This window comes from Sturnus vulgaris, chromosome Z (genome assembly GCF_052056855.1).
Source record: "Sturnus vulgaris isolate bStuVul1 chromosome Z, bStuVul1.hap1, whole genome shotgun sequence".
NCBI classification, from domain to species: Eukaryota; Metazoa; Chordata; class Aves; order Passeriformes; family Sturnidae; genus Sturnus; species Sturnus vulgaris.
In genome coordinates this window covers 5,022,912-5,036,998 of record NC_142283.1, presented here as the reverse complement: position 1 = coordinate 5,036,998, position 14,087 = coordinate 5,022,912, and the positions used below count along the sequence as shown (strand labels likewise).

General features: G+C 47.8%; 1 protein-coding gene across 1 annotated transcript; it reads right to left on the bottom strand.

Annotated features, from left to right (window-relative positions):
• Positions 1-658: 658 nt before the first annotated feature.
• Positions 659-13,797, bottom strand: LOC148219608 (serine/threonine-protein kinase PAK 3-like). Its single transcript, XM_088156382.1, has 16 exons — positions 13,722-13,797; positions 12,400-12,404; positions 12,202-12,288; positions 9,128-9,262; positions 8,523-8,855; positions 8,064-8,231; positions 7,588-7,753; positions 7,226-7,289; positions 6,488-6,536; positions 5,609-5,721; positions 4,840-4,957; positions 4,046-4,145; positions 3,398-3,593; positions 2,698-2,710; positions 2,143-2,274; positions 659-751 (listed from the first exon to the last, which is right to left on the bottom strand). Exons 1-16 carry the CDS (start codon positions 13,795-13,797, stop codon positions 659-661), a joined length of 1,848 nt encoding a protein of 615 aa, XP_088012508.1.
• Between the last annotated feature and the right edge of the window lie 290 nt (positions 13,798-14,087).

Here is a 14,087-nt window from a genome sequence, read left to right as displayed (position 1 = left end):
CACTGAGCCTCTCACCAGAGGCTTTCCAACACACACCCAAAGCTTCTCTCTGCCCACCCGTTGGTGAGAGGCTCTGTGCCAGCCTGGCAGCTGACAGCCTTGTGGCTCTTGTCTCCTCCCCAACGGTGCTAAGCTTGGCTTTGTGAATGTCCCCAGTTCCTGTGTTTTATCTTATCTTCATCAGGGAACAGTTCAGGGCCCCACTCCAAAGGCCTATTCAGGATATGGTGGTATTCTGTTCAGTTGTTGTATTTCAGTTCTAAACATCCTTCAAGAAAATGCTGAAGTCAAAAATTGTAATATTTCAGTCTCTGACACATGGTTTGAAAGAAATCTTCCAGATGATTTGAGGTTTGAGAAAATGTATTTATTTACAATCCTACTCTATAATCCTCTATAATCCTTGTCTACAATCCTACTCTGCAATCCTACTCCTCAATCCTACTCTTCAATTCTACTCTTCAATCCTACTCTTCAATCCTACTCTTCAATCCTACTCTTCAATTCTACTCTTCAACCCTACTCTTCAATCCTACTCTTCAATTCTACTCTTCAACCCTACTCTTCAATCCTACTCTTCAATCCTACTCTGCAATCCTACTCTTCAATTCTACTTTACAATCTTAAACTGGTGGTGGAGCACATGGTCCAGATGTAATTATGGCAGCTGTTTCTCCATCATCCTCTTCTTCATGGAAACGATCAGTGGCACCAGGCAGGAAGTAGGCTCGACTGATGCTACAAATGGATGCTGCCCACCGGAAAATAAAAACAACAAAATAAAAACATCAGCAACAAAAATCAATGAATCATGATTTCCAAGCTCAGTGCCTCACAGGCTCAATCAGGATTGCTCTGGTTCACAGAAAGATGCAGAAAGAGAACCAACAGGGCCATCTGCACCTCAACCTTCATGTGCAGGACCTTGCCATCACAGGCAAACCTGGCCCAGAATCCCACTCATCTCTTTATTCTGGTGTCTTCATCTTGCTGGGGACTTTGCCCTGCCAGGGCTCTGGAAATGGTGCTTTCTATCCTTGGAGTTTCTTCCTATCAGGAAACTCCAAAGGCTCACATGGGTGCCTCTCTTTGAAAGACAGGCATCACGCTAATTTCCACAGGGAGACACAGCAGTGTCTACCTTTGCATGCCCTGGCCCTCCTGTGCTGGATGGCACCTTCCTTCCTTCCTTGCCAGCAGGGACAGCCGAGTGGCACTGGGTCCTGCAGTTCCCTCTCTGCCACACAAGCTGGCAGTAACCCTGGGGCAGGTCCTGTCTGCTTGACCATGCCAGGCAGCAGATGGGGCTGGGACAAGTCCCTCTCAGCTGTCCCTGTTTGCGTGGCAGAAACCTCTGAGAGTGGGGTGGGGGCACAAACCAGGGCCCCTCAGAGGCTCACAGTGAGCCTGCCACAGCCCCTCCTTCCCACAGCCAAATCTCTGAGTGCTCAGCCAGGACTGGCTTCCTTGGGTTCTTCTATCAACATTTCACACCTCTGGATCCAGCATTGCTCTACTTCAATTCTTTTGCCATTAGATAAAACTGACCACACCATCAAATTACAAAACAGGGCGACAGAAACCGTCAGAGAACAGAGCACCTCTCCTCTGAGGACAAACTGAGAGACCTGGAGTTATTCAGCCTGGGGAAGAATAGGCCCCAGGGAGACTTTATTGACACTTTCCCAGACTTCAGTGGGGGCTTCTGAGGGAGTGTGGGACACCTTTTTTAATATGCCCAGTTACAGTAGGATGTGGGCTAATATTTTTAACCAAAAAGGGGATTGAGTCAGAGTATGTCTAAGGAAGAACTTGTTTACTGGGAGCATAGTGCAACACTGGCACAAGTTGCCTTGAGAGCTGGTAGTTGCCCATGCCTGGAACCTTCCCAGATCAGGTGGGACAGGGCTCTGAGCAACCTGATCTCCTTCAAGATGTCCCTGCTCATTGCAGGCCACTTGGACCAGATGACCTTCACAGCTCTATGTCAGCCCAGCCCAGTCTAGGATTCCTCACCATTTTCATTTGAAAAGCACAAGATTGGAGGTGAGGAGGAGGGGCCTGATCTGATGCCTTGGCCTCCAGTGGAGGAGGAGCCCATCCCATGGACACTCTTTCACCTGCAGCCCCTTTGCATTTTACCTGCAGGAGCTCCTTGGCAGACCAGCGCCGAGCCTCGTCTGTCTGCAGGCAGCAGCTCAGGAAGTCCCGCAGCAAAGGCGAGAAGAGGTTGGGCTGCCGCAGCTTTGGTCTCCCTCCTGTGGCTATCAGGAGTTGAGGCTGGAGAAAAAGGAAACACGAGGCTCAGCCTGCTCCTTTCACATCTGTCACTGCTCTCCCAGATGCCATTGTTTAACCTGCACTCTGCACTGGCAGTTTCTGCCCTGGCAGAGAGGCTGAGATGACTTTGCTGTACCAACAAAACACTGAAACCCCAAAGCAGCCACAGCTTTTCCAACATGCAGGGGATCTCACCTTGGCAGCTGATCTCATTGACTCGCCTAGTTAGTGAGAACTACATCATCAAAAGAATATTGGCGTCTCTGAGGATTCACAGCAGTTGAATAGGCTTTTTGGAAGAGGGACTTTGCTATATGAACTAACTCTACAATTTCCAAGGGTAATTACATAAAAGGCATCTCTGCAGTGCTTGTTGGTCCCTTAAGCAGAGCTGCCATAAAACAAAACTCATCAAGCTTGTTGTCCACTTCTTGGTTAAAAAAAGGAGAAAGCAAACAGAATTGTCTGTTTTGCTTTGGTGGTTTTCCTTTTTCCTTTTTCCTTTTTCCTTTTTCCTTTTTCCTTTTTCCTTTTTCCTTTTTCCTTTTTCCTTTCCCGTTTTCCTTTTCTTTTTTTCTTTTTCTTTTTCTTTTTCTTTTTCTTTTTCTTTTTCTTTTTCTTTTTCTTTTTCTTTTTCTTTTTCTTTTTCTTTTTCTTTTTCTTTTTCTTTTTCTTTTTCTTTTTCTTTTTCTTTTTCTTTTTCTTTTTCTTTTTCTTTTTCTTTTTCTTTTTTCCTTTATTCTTTTTCCTCCATTTTTCTATAAAATTTAATCTAGGAAGATTCAACCTCCAATTTAAGGATATTTAAAACATATCTAAACATTTCACTGAAAAATTCACTTCCTTCAGTAACACAGCTCCAACAGTGTTCAAAAAGCAAATGAGAAATGTCAGGCATGGCTGGAGGCCAAAATGGCACGTTGCTGAAATGGTTACCTGCCACTTCCCTTCTGAGGCCACCAAAAGTACAGCAGATACTGATGAGCTGCAGGGATATTTTTAGAAAGGACCTTGATGGAAGTGGTGCCAGCAGATGGCAATGGGATTTTGTCCAGTGGCACACAGAACAGGAGACAGGTGAGAAAGACAGTGGGATCAGTAAGTATTTGCACCTCACCCAGACAGGAGTTGGTTCCAGTGAGGAACTTCTCCTTCCACCATTTCAATGCCCACGATTCCAAGAGACCAAATATCCACTTTGGGGCCATATGGTTGCCCTATCACAACTTCAGGTGCCATCCACCCAGAAGCGCCGGCCACTGAGTTCTGTCTACTCTGCTCAGGGGTGAGCTGAGCAAAGAGGCCAAAATCAGCTGTGGACAAAACAACACACCATGAAAGCCATCTCTACATAGGAAACCAAGCTAAAGAATCCCCCACTCTCACTCTAAGAATGAGCTGTTGATGAATCTCCTGGAGAACTGGCCATGCTCAGTTTCCTGGGGGCTTTAGACAAGGTAGTAGGGAATTGGCCAATTCCAAGAAAACCCAGGATTTTAAACGCTGCTCAGAACAGTGGCCTTTATTCCCCTGAAGGTTTACATTGTATCTCCCTCCCTCTGGAAGGGACACACACAGACCAATGCCACCCTTGACTGCTTGTGCTTCCCTATCATACCTCTGTGCATGTTGCAGCTGTGCCTTCAGCTCAAAGCAGGGGCCCCTGCACTCCCACCAGCAGCATTTTTGGGGAGCTGGCAGTCACTCAAAGCAGCCCCACATCACACATCCCTAGAACTCTGCCCCTGACCAAGAATATACTGACCCAGCCTGACAGAGCCATCGGTTCTCAGAAGGATGTTGCAGCTCTTCACATTTTGATGGATCACGTCATTTACATGAAGAAAATCCAGTCCTTGCAGGCACTGGGAAGAAAAACAGAAACGGGAGGGCAAACATTAGTGATGTGAGGTCATCATACAAGAAAGGAAACAGCTCTAAATGATTCCCTTTCCAGGAGAATGGGGACTAATGGCAGAACACAGTGCCAGTGAGAGGAAGAGCTTGCTGCTCCAACACCAGCAGAGCAGGACCTTTCTAAGGAAAGGCATGTCAGCTTTTGGAAGAGCAACAGAAACTGCTGTTGTAGACTGTGCCCTGCAAACCAGCCAGAATGACTGCTGCTGCAGTGGATGTGCTCACAAGTCAAGAGCGTTTTCAGGGCACTACTATCCTCTTCAGCTGAGGACTGTGAGAAATGAGTCTCTCTTTTTTCTTTACTGTTTGTTTCAAATCCTGCCACCACCACCTTTGTTTTTACAGATTAGGAATGCAGTGCAGACAGGCTCGAGGTAAACATTTAGAGAGGCAGGGTGGAGAACAGCAAATACAAATATAGGAGACAGAGTGAGAATACAACAGCAGGAGAGAAGAGTACAGGAGTAGAGGACAGTGAGTTCTGGGGCACTGGCACACAGTTCACTTGAGATGCTTTTACTTCCCCATAGCATACCAGCAACACAGAAACAAAGCTTGGCACATGAAATCTCTGCAGTTCTGAGCCCCAGTTTCCCAAACAATCCTGACCAAGCCCTTGGAAGCACAGGTGGGATCCCTGACCTCCCGAGTGACAGCTGCCATCTCATCCTCAGACAGGTACATCTTGCTGATGGCATCTCTCAGAGTGCCTCCATCCATGTACTCCATCACCAGCCAGAATTGCTTATCCACAAGGTAGCTGAAAGAAGGAAACAAGGCTGTGGATATGAACGTGCATGGCTGTGTTGCTGTTTGGAAAAGACAAGCGTCATTGTTGTTCCCGGGTCTCTTTGTGATGAGGACACAATGAAAGGAATAGACATTCCCTCTAGGCTGTGCAGTGTTTCCAACCTGTGCAGATTCAAGGCGAATGACACATCTGCGATAAATAGATGTGTTAGATGGCCATCAAGCAAAAAATCTGCTTTAGTAACAGATAAAAACCCTGTCACACTGTGTGTTTCTGGAAAAAAAGCACCGTGTCCCTGGCATGCACAGCAATGGAAAAGAGGGGACAATCCAAGGGAAATCCTTGTTAGTTTACCTGCATGCAAGAAGGTACTTGAAGTAAATCAAGCCCCACAACAACATGAAGGCAGTGAATTTATTGTCTATTGACTTAGTAAGATACAGTTGATCCAGGTTTTGAACAATTTTCACACTACATGTGCCAGGGAAGACTCATTCAGACAAGATGCCCTCTCTTCCCATCCATTGAGGATGAGCAGAACAATACTAATTTATTAATAATTAACAGCTCTATTTTCTGCCAGGGACAAATGTGGGGTTTTATCCTGCATGTTTGCAGTATGTAAACAAACAGTCATGGGACAAAAGCACAACAACTCACCTGTCTAAATAGTTGACCAGGTTGGGATTCCTATTCTTCTTCATGACCATGAGTTCATTGACCTTTATTTCTTTACTTGTCATTCCTTGAAGATTTATTTTCTTTATGGCCACCTAAAATGACATTGAAAATCAGTAACTTCAGAAGCTGGTGGCACAAAACCACAGAGCACACATCGAGTGAGTGATTTTGCAATGACACAGCTGAGCTGAGCCAAAGTGCCTTGTGATTAGACATTGGAGTAATTAGGAACTGACATTCCAACAGCCCATTTCTCTGCTCCCTTGGGGGCCAGTTACAGGACACATGGCCATTGATGTTTTGCCTTGTCCATTTGGTAACAAAGATGTCTGACCACACAGTAACAAAGCTCTGCCCACACTCTCTGCTGCTCTGTCTGGGATTCAGAAGTCATCTGTACCTTGGTACTCTCTGGATACATCCTGGGCTCTAAGCTGGGTTTGAGGTTTTCAGGGACACCTCACACATGTCTCCCTACACGCAGTTCCCAAGTGCAGCACTGCAGGGGGCTAAGGAGCTACCAGTAACATTCAGATGCATTTGCTGGCAGCCAGAAATGAGAATACAGCTCTGAAGCTGTAGCCCCAAAGGGCAGGGAGATGCTCTAAGGCACCACCTTTGTTTTAGCAATTGAGAGCGAGTGAGCTCGTCCTTCTCTGAAAGGAACCGCTGCCCTCCTCGCCTTCCTTCTGGCAGCTGAGAAGGACAAAGACTGTCCCAAAGGCAATTTCCAGGCTGGCACCAGTCTGTGCTTCTTGTGCCTTTGCTGCACAGCTCTACCCAAAGCTCCAGCCACAGCTCACACCAGAGGGGAAAGCCCTCAAGGGCTGAGAGTCTGCAGGGGCTGTTGACATTCACCTCTCTTCCTCTGGTCTTGTCGAATGCCCTGCAAACCTCTCCAAAAGTCCTAGAAACAAAGCAAAGCAAAGAAAGGAGAAGCCATTTAGAATTTGGAGTGAAAGCCAAGGAGGAGATCAGTCCTGTCAGTGCCTAAAACCTGCAGGATGTGGGATGGGAATACCAGAAGACAACTGATACGTTTTCCTCTCAGGTGTGGAGGCACTGAGCCAGCTCCTGGAGTGTTGGGATTTACTGCCTCAGCTCAAAAAGAGAGCTTATTATCTCATCTCGAGTTTCAATTTCTAAACTGTGCTGTTCTTATCCTGACCATGGAGTATTTCATTCAGCAAACTCTTGGAAAGAACTGTTCCTGGGAACAGTTATCTCACAGCTTTCATAGGAGGTAGGTTGCTATTTCAGGCAAGCAAGATCCTTCTGCTTTCATTAGTGTGGCTCTAGGATTTGGAGGTATTCAAAAATGCTAAGGAAATTAGCACAGAGCTGTCCCACACTTGAGAGACAAGGAGATCTTCCAGGTCCTGTTCCTTGTTGCTGGCAAGACCTTGCCAGCATGGAGATGTCTTTGGCATTGCCTTCTGACCACGTTCACAAAGTCTGACCAGTAATGAGAGATGGGACAATCTAACCTCAGTGTCTGAATATGTTTGCAGCTTGCTTGACTTCACACTTGATAGACATTCTACCAGCAAATCACCTGGCCCATGTTTATGTAAAAGTAACTGTGGTTGGACTCACCCGCTGCCAATATTTTCCAGTTCAGTGTATTTTGTCACAGGATTTTCCATGGTCACTATTTTCCCTGAGGGAAACAAAATGCAAGATGCTCACTTGAAAGCAGAGATCCCAACTTCCAGAAGATCAAAAAGGCAGCCCCCTGTGTGGGTCTCTGAACCCTTTGTGCTTGGCTGGGTAACAAAAACAGCAACCAGACAGACAGCTCTGCAGCACAGATGGCCAGCACAGAGAGCGATTTTTTCACAGCAGTTCCCAGAAGGATTCCTAAATGTCCCTGTGACACCAGGCTCAGGAGGAATATTTGGTACAGCTATGCTGACACATGCACACAACACACTGTCCCTCAAATACACAGGACGTACTCAGTAGCTGCAGGTACTTCTCCTCGGTCTCCTGTTGCTGAGCAGCAGCTGTGTCAGTGCTGGAGATGAACAGTCTGCCCAGGCTCCACTTCTCAGGCTGGGGAACAAAGGCTCCTTTAGACAACGCTGCTGCTGCAGCAGGTTCAGTAACAGAGCCTGTGTAGATCTGAGACAAGTAATGAGTTTATCTCAGAACGGTGGCTGGCAGAGATTACTTCGAGATCCTTTTTCAAATGCAAGCCCTCAGGAAGATGTTTTCAGCCACATGCATGGCTCTTAAAATGGATTATTTGCATGTCCACTTCTCGAACTGAATGGGTCAAAATCAAAGGCTGGTTTTACTCAAGTTCAAGGCCAGATTCATGTTCCATTTTCATGTTTTCTGAAGGATAACTGCCACAATGATCATTCCACTTCCTCCCTATGGATTCCTTTCCCCTCTAATGGCTGCAGACACACTTCTTCAAATGTTCTACCTCCTTCCACTGAGATCTCTTTTCCTCCACCATCTTTGGGACGTGCCCAACCTGCAGCATCTCCGGCTGGGACAGCTCCTGTGCCTCACACCGACCACGGGGCTTTTTGTTTCCAGTCCTTTGCTGGAAGTCTTTGCAGGCTGGCAGGTGAGATGTCAACACTTCCACCTCAAGTTAAACAGAACAAAGCAGTCAGAGACTACAGCTTGTCCCTGTCAGCCAAGAGTCATCAACTGTGAGGAAAGGGAGAGAACAGGGCTACAGACAGCTTGTTTCAATCCTCCATCTGGGTCACCATGTCCCACTGTAAAAATACCTCAAGAACAAGGAACACAGTAACCCTACAGCAGGATTGCACCCAGAGGCATCACCCCACCCCCTGCTACTCTACAGTGGAAAGGCAAGAAGGGCAGAAACCACCAGTTTGGTGACTGCACTGGCTATTGCTGTTTCACTCACTTGATTTTGTACAGCCTCAAGCATGGGATTATGTTTCTCTCTGATCATTTTTGTTTCTTCCTCCAGCCTCTTCACTCTTGCCTTCATCCTAGCCTCAGTTTCCTGCAGCTCTGTGTGCAGCTGATCCTTGAGGTTCCGTAAAAAACAAGAGAAATATTTCTTGAACGGAGGGTCTGCCACTCTTGCACTCACCGGGTTTTGTTGATTGTCTCTCTGCTGATGGAGATTCATCTCCTCCTGGATGCTTCTCTTGTCCTCCTTGTTCCTCCTCTTCACTGCCATGGTGGCAATCTGAGCTTCAGGCAGCTCTCCTTGTGGCTCTATCTTGATGTTCTGTACACACAAATGCAGAGCAAATCACAGGGAGCTGCCACCAGGCTCAGCTTTTTCCTCTTTCAGCCTCAAAATCAAATTCATTCCGCCATTCTTTCTACTTCCCTACTCACCTCTGCTTCCATTGTAACCCTCCCGTCCCTGATCTCTGCAGATTACAAGGCTCTGTGCTTCCAGTGCCTGTGGCACTCCTGGCCTCCTCAGTCCCAAGAGCTCTGTTTTATGTCCCTGTTCCTGCCCTTCACTCTGTCACCTGCTTGAGCCAGGCTTACCTGGACATTCTCCTCTAGCTCTTCCACCTGCTGCCTGAGCTGCTCTTCCTGCTCTCGGGCTGGGCACAGCTCTCCCTGAGTCTGCCATGGCACCTCTGATAAAGCAATCTGCTCATGCTCTTGCTCCAGAAGGGCCTGCACAGAAAGCAAGAGGAGATGGGTTTCAACTTCCCATACAACATTTGTGGGCCAAGTCTCTGAGACTGATGGGCTCACATGTGCCCAAAGCACTGTGCTGCTGCTCCCCTGGCTCATTCCCTGCCCATGGGGAGGCACAGATTCCAAAGTGACACTGGCAGTACAGTCAGGGTCCATCTGGGACTGAAGCTCCAACAGCCTCTCAGGCAGCTGACAGGGAAGGTGTGGCATTTCTCAAGGCTCTGCTGAGGGCCTCCCTCCACTTCTGCTCTGTCCCCTTTGTCTTTCCATGGTGACTGACACCCAGCCCCGTCCCACAGCTCCATCCTGGCTCTGCAGGTGGCTTCCAGTGTGGGCTCACTCCTTGTGACAGACACTTCTGGAGTTCATGTTCTCTTCAGGCCTGCACCACCATTCCTGCCTTTCTGACATCTACTCTCTTGTTAGAAATCCTGCTCAATCAGGAGAGAAGGATGCATGCACAGATCCTCTGATGGAGGTCAGAGAGCTTCCACAGCCACCTCAGTATATGGAGGAGGATCAAGGTGTTTATTCTTCCTCTCTTGTCAACTGAGAATTCAGACCAGCAGTAACAGAGACCTTCTTAAGGCCCCATCAACAAATGAACTTAGACACCTCTAGGGATGCCAATGAAGAAAATCATGTGTCATGTACTGCATGTATGACAAGAGTCACCAAACATCACCTGAAGCATGGAATTGTTCCATGTCACCAGGACAGGGAGAATTTAAAGAATAAACTGGGGGCTTCAGGGTAGAAGAGGCTGGAGGAGGAAAACAACTCTGAGGGGAAAAAAACAACCATTTCTGGAGAGGAAACATCTCTGCCTGCTCGGGATCAGTTGACACAACATGTCTCTGCTCTTCTCCCCCTGAAGCGATGCCTGTAGGGGAGATTTGCAACTCCAACTGCCTCTGACCAGAGCCAGGAAGAATCAATTATGGAAATATTACATAGGTAGATTGATAGCTAGACAGATAGATAGATCTCATTTATGTAATTTCTCTTACTATAATTTCTGTTATGACACACATCAACACCAATGCAACCAATGCCCCCATCAGCAGCAATCCTGAACTTGCTCGCCTGTTGCATCAATAAACCAAACTCCTGGGGAATCTGGAGCATGTAGGTCGTTATGGAATGAGATCAAACCCAAAGAACTGCACTGGGAACTGCACTCTCTGCATCTGGGTTAGGGCAAGTTCTTCTCTTTGTCACAAGCACACTGATGGTGCTAAAGTGGCTGTAATCAGAAATTAAGCCCAGCCCCTCCCAGCTCATTTGATCTCTGAGAAGCAACCAGAATTCAAGGTTTTGATTTCCTGCTAAATTCCCAAATCTAGTCCTGGTTGTATTATTGGACAATTGCTGATCCCCAAGGCTGCCAAAAGATAAGAGTGGTGGTAACATGAAAGTGATGTGCAAGATCAAACTGGCTGGCCTGGCATCAGAAAATCTCCTTGTGCTCCAACGTCCCTGCCCCAAACTACATCTTCTTGTGCAGGAAATCTTGAGCAAAAGCACCTTTGCTTGCTAGGGGAAGAAAATAAACAGGTCTTCACCTTCTAGCAGACCAACAACTCAACAAACCCAATGATCAAATTGTCACCTACTCCAGCATCTAAAGCATCTGGATGCACTGAGGGGATCCTTGGCACAGAAACGGCTCTTGTGGGGAGCACTGTCACGTAGGCAGTCATGGAAGTGTGCCTAGAAGGTCCCTCATGAGTCTCCCTTTCCCCAGGCTACAGCTCCCTCAGCACCTCCTCACTGGCCTTGTGCTCCCACCCCTCCCCAGCTCCCGTGCCCTTCTGCGCACACGCTCCAGCCCCTCAAGCTCTTTCTGCTTCACAGCTGCCCACATGTGGACACAGCACTCCAGCTGCCGCTGCAGCCCTGCCCAGCACAGGCCACAGCTCACTGCCCTGCTCCTGCTGCCCCACGATTGCTGACACAGGCCAGCACGGCCTTGGCCTTCTTGGCCACCTGGGCACACACTGCCTCATCTTCAGCTGCTCTTGACAGGCACTCGTGGCTCCTTTTGTCCACCTTCCACATCTGACTTCGGATGCAGCATCCGAAATTCCAAGATACCTCTCCTCTTCTTAAAAACACAGGACACTAGTCCAAGTCTTTCAACTCTTCCCCCTCTGCAGGCACCACTGGCATTTTCATATGCAGTTATCAAGTTATAAGTTATGCACACAATAGAAAGTATCAACAGACACATGTAGCCTCTGGCTTTTGCCCCAGCAATGGGTCCACAACTCTGCAGTTTTTGTCTTTTGCCACACGGGACACGTGCAGGCCCATAAGGATCCATGGACAACACAATCATCTCTTTGCAGCTTCTCTAAAATAAGCCGACTCTCACTGCACTCTGCTACTGACCACTCTGCCTGAAGAGGCAAAAGAACAACCTGGCAATAAAGGCACCAAATCTCTGACTGCCACCTGCCACTCCACAATGTGTCTCTCAAATACCGCCACATAAGCAGAGCCAAGAAGCTCGTGGCGACAAAGCGCCCCAAAGAGCCTGTGAGGTCAGATCAAGCATTTCTGTGCCTTTAGCTCCTCGACCACCCTGTGGAGTGGCACAGGTCTCTCCAGACCGCCGTGTCCCCTACGTATCCAACGTGGCTGAGCTCAGTGCCTTGGACATGCTCCCTCCTCTGGGGCTGGGGAGCCTTCATGCTTCACGCTGGCCCCTAGCAGAATCCCAGCAAGCTGGGGCCTAAAGACGACACAGCAAAGCCCATTCTCCAGCTCTCACGGCTTTGCAGGGCAATTCCTAACTCCTGACAGGACTGCAGCACTCAGCAACCTGAGCCACCAACAGCAGGTCCTGGCTGGACAGAAGCTTGCAGCTCTGTCTTGCACTAAAGACAGCAGCAGCCACAACTGGCACTTACCGGCTCGCAATATTCAGCTTCCGCTGTGACCACACTTGCAGGTTTGTGGCCGTTTTGCTCCTCTTTGGCCTCATCTCCAGGAGCAGAGGGAGCCAGAGGAGAGTCTGCTCTTGGCTCAGGGTTCTTTGGAGAGAGAGAAGCATGAGGGACAGGCCATTACCTATCATTTATATACTTAATTCTGTGCAGCTCTACAACCTGATCTACAAAGGCAAAATCATCAACTGTCATCACAGTGCAATTCGAGGTCACTCTGACTAAATTCAAATGGGCTGGTTCAACAGAACTGCATATGGCTCTGAATTCAATATTCCACCCTGGTTACTATCAGCAAGCAACAGTCTCTCTGAAAACTGAGCTTTCAGTTCTTTAAAGCTGTGACATGGAAAATTAGGAAATAGCCAGTAATGCCTTTGCTATTGCTGCTTCAGACATGGAAATGGATTTTTTTACAGCCCACCCAGCTGGCCCTCCACCCTCTACTGCCACAGGCCAAGCTCACTGCTTTCTCCTCGTTTCTTACACAACAGCAACATCAAATGTTCCTTTCTCACTCACCTCCCATTGGGCACCTCTGAATACACGTCTCAGGTGACCTGTAGTGGGCAAGGAAAATGAAACAGATTCCTTGAGACAACTGCCTGGGCTGATCAATCCCACAAAACAAGGCAACCCTAATACAGAGCATTTTCTGTTTCACTACAGGGGACCAGGAGACACAGCTCTTGTGCACTGCCAGCAAGAGAACAGGACAATATTCTTGGCTGTGACTGTGCTTTGGCCTGTTTTGCCAGCAAATTCATACAAATTGGATCACTATAATGAAAATAGTTCTTTAACACTCAATGCTCCTTTTCTGCCCGACACATAAGGCAGCCTTTTTATCTTCTCCTTCAGACAATGTTTTTTTAAATTGGTTCCATGCACTAATTCTCATTAACTTGCTGGAAAGACTTGCCCAGAAAAGCTTCCCCAAGATCCCTCTGAACTGTGGAAGTTCCAGTGGCAGTGAAACAGCACAGCAGCAGCTCCAGGGTTCGGGAGCAGACACTCATTGCTTTGCAGTTTGCACTTCATTGTAAAGGGAATCACTATTTTAACACTTCAGAAAGGGTCAAGTTAGGCAGGCAAATCCTTTCACGACAAAATTTAGAATAAAGAAGCTTTCTCTGAATTCTTGGAAGAGCTGCAGAAATTTTAGAAGGCTTTCTGAGAAGGCCTCCCAGTTTGCATTTTCAAAGTTGTCCCGCTTGATCCAGCAAAGTGAGGAAATGTCAGACTCTGCTGCCACAGACTCTCCCGTGGAGGGAATTCAACCCCTGTAGGTTCCCGTGCAAATGCTGCCCACAGACCCCTGGCTACAGAAACCCTGTTTTTAGCGGAATGTGTTGACAGGAGCTTTCCCAAAGCAGTGGCATCCCAATGCTCTTTCTGTTTCAAAATCAACTCAATTACTAAGAAAGAGCAGGAAGATATACAAAAGCCAGGTTAGGTTACACTCAAGGGAAATCTCTACTTACGTGCCAGGTGTGTCAGGTAATAGCCGGAATAACCAATGCCATAAACAGTGCAAACTGCAGCAGCGAGTTGCTCCATGACTGTAGCACTGCTGTGCAAGTTTGCAGACTGTGCTGCAATGCAAGAAAAAACAAGGCTCCTGTCACTGTGCAGCTGCCCACTGACAGACGCCTCAAGCAGGAGGATGCTCCTGCACTGAGCAAGCCCAAGAGCTGCTCTGACACTGAGGCCTTCCGTGCCCCAAGGCAACCTTCTGATGTCACCACTACAACGTGGCAACCATGCCCTGACATCACAAAGCAAACGTTCTGCATTGGGCTCTGAATTTATGCAAAGCAGCCCAACCTTCCTTACATCAGACATAAAAT

Coding starts and splice junctions, on each gene's coding strand:
- LOC148219608 (XM_088156382.1), bottom strand. CDS start 13,797: ATGGAGCAACTCGCTGCTGCAGTTTGCACTGTTTATGGCATTGGTTAT. Junction 9,263..12,201: donor AAGCTGAATATTGCGAGCCG/GTAAGTGCCAGT, acceptor CTTTCTGTGCAG/GCCCTTCTGGAGCAAGAGCA. Junction 6,537..7,225: donor CTGGAAAATATTGGCAGCGG/GTGAGTCCAACC, acceptor CTTTGTTTCTAG/GACTTTTGGAGAGGTTTGCA.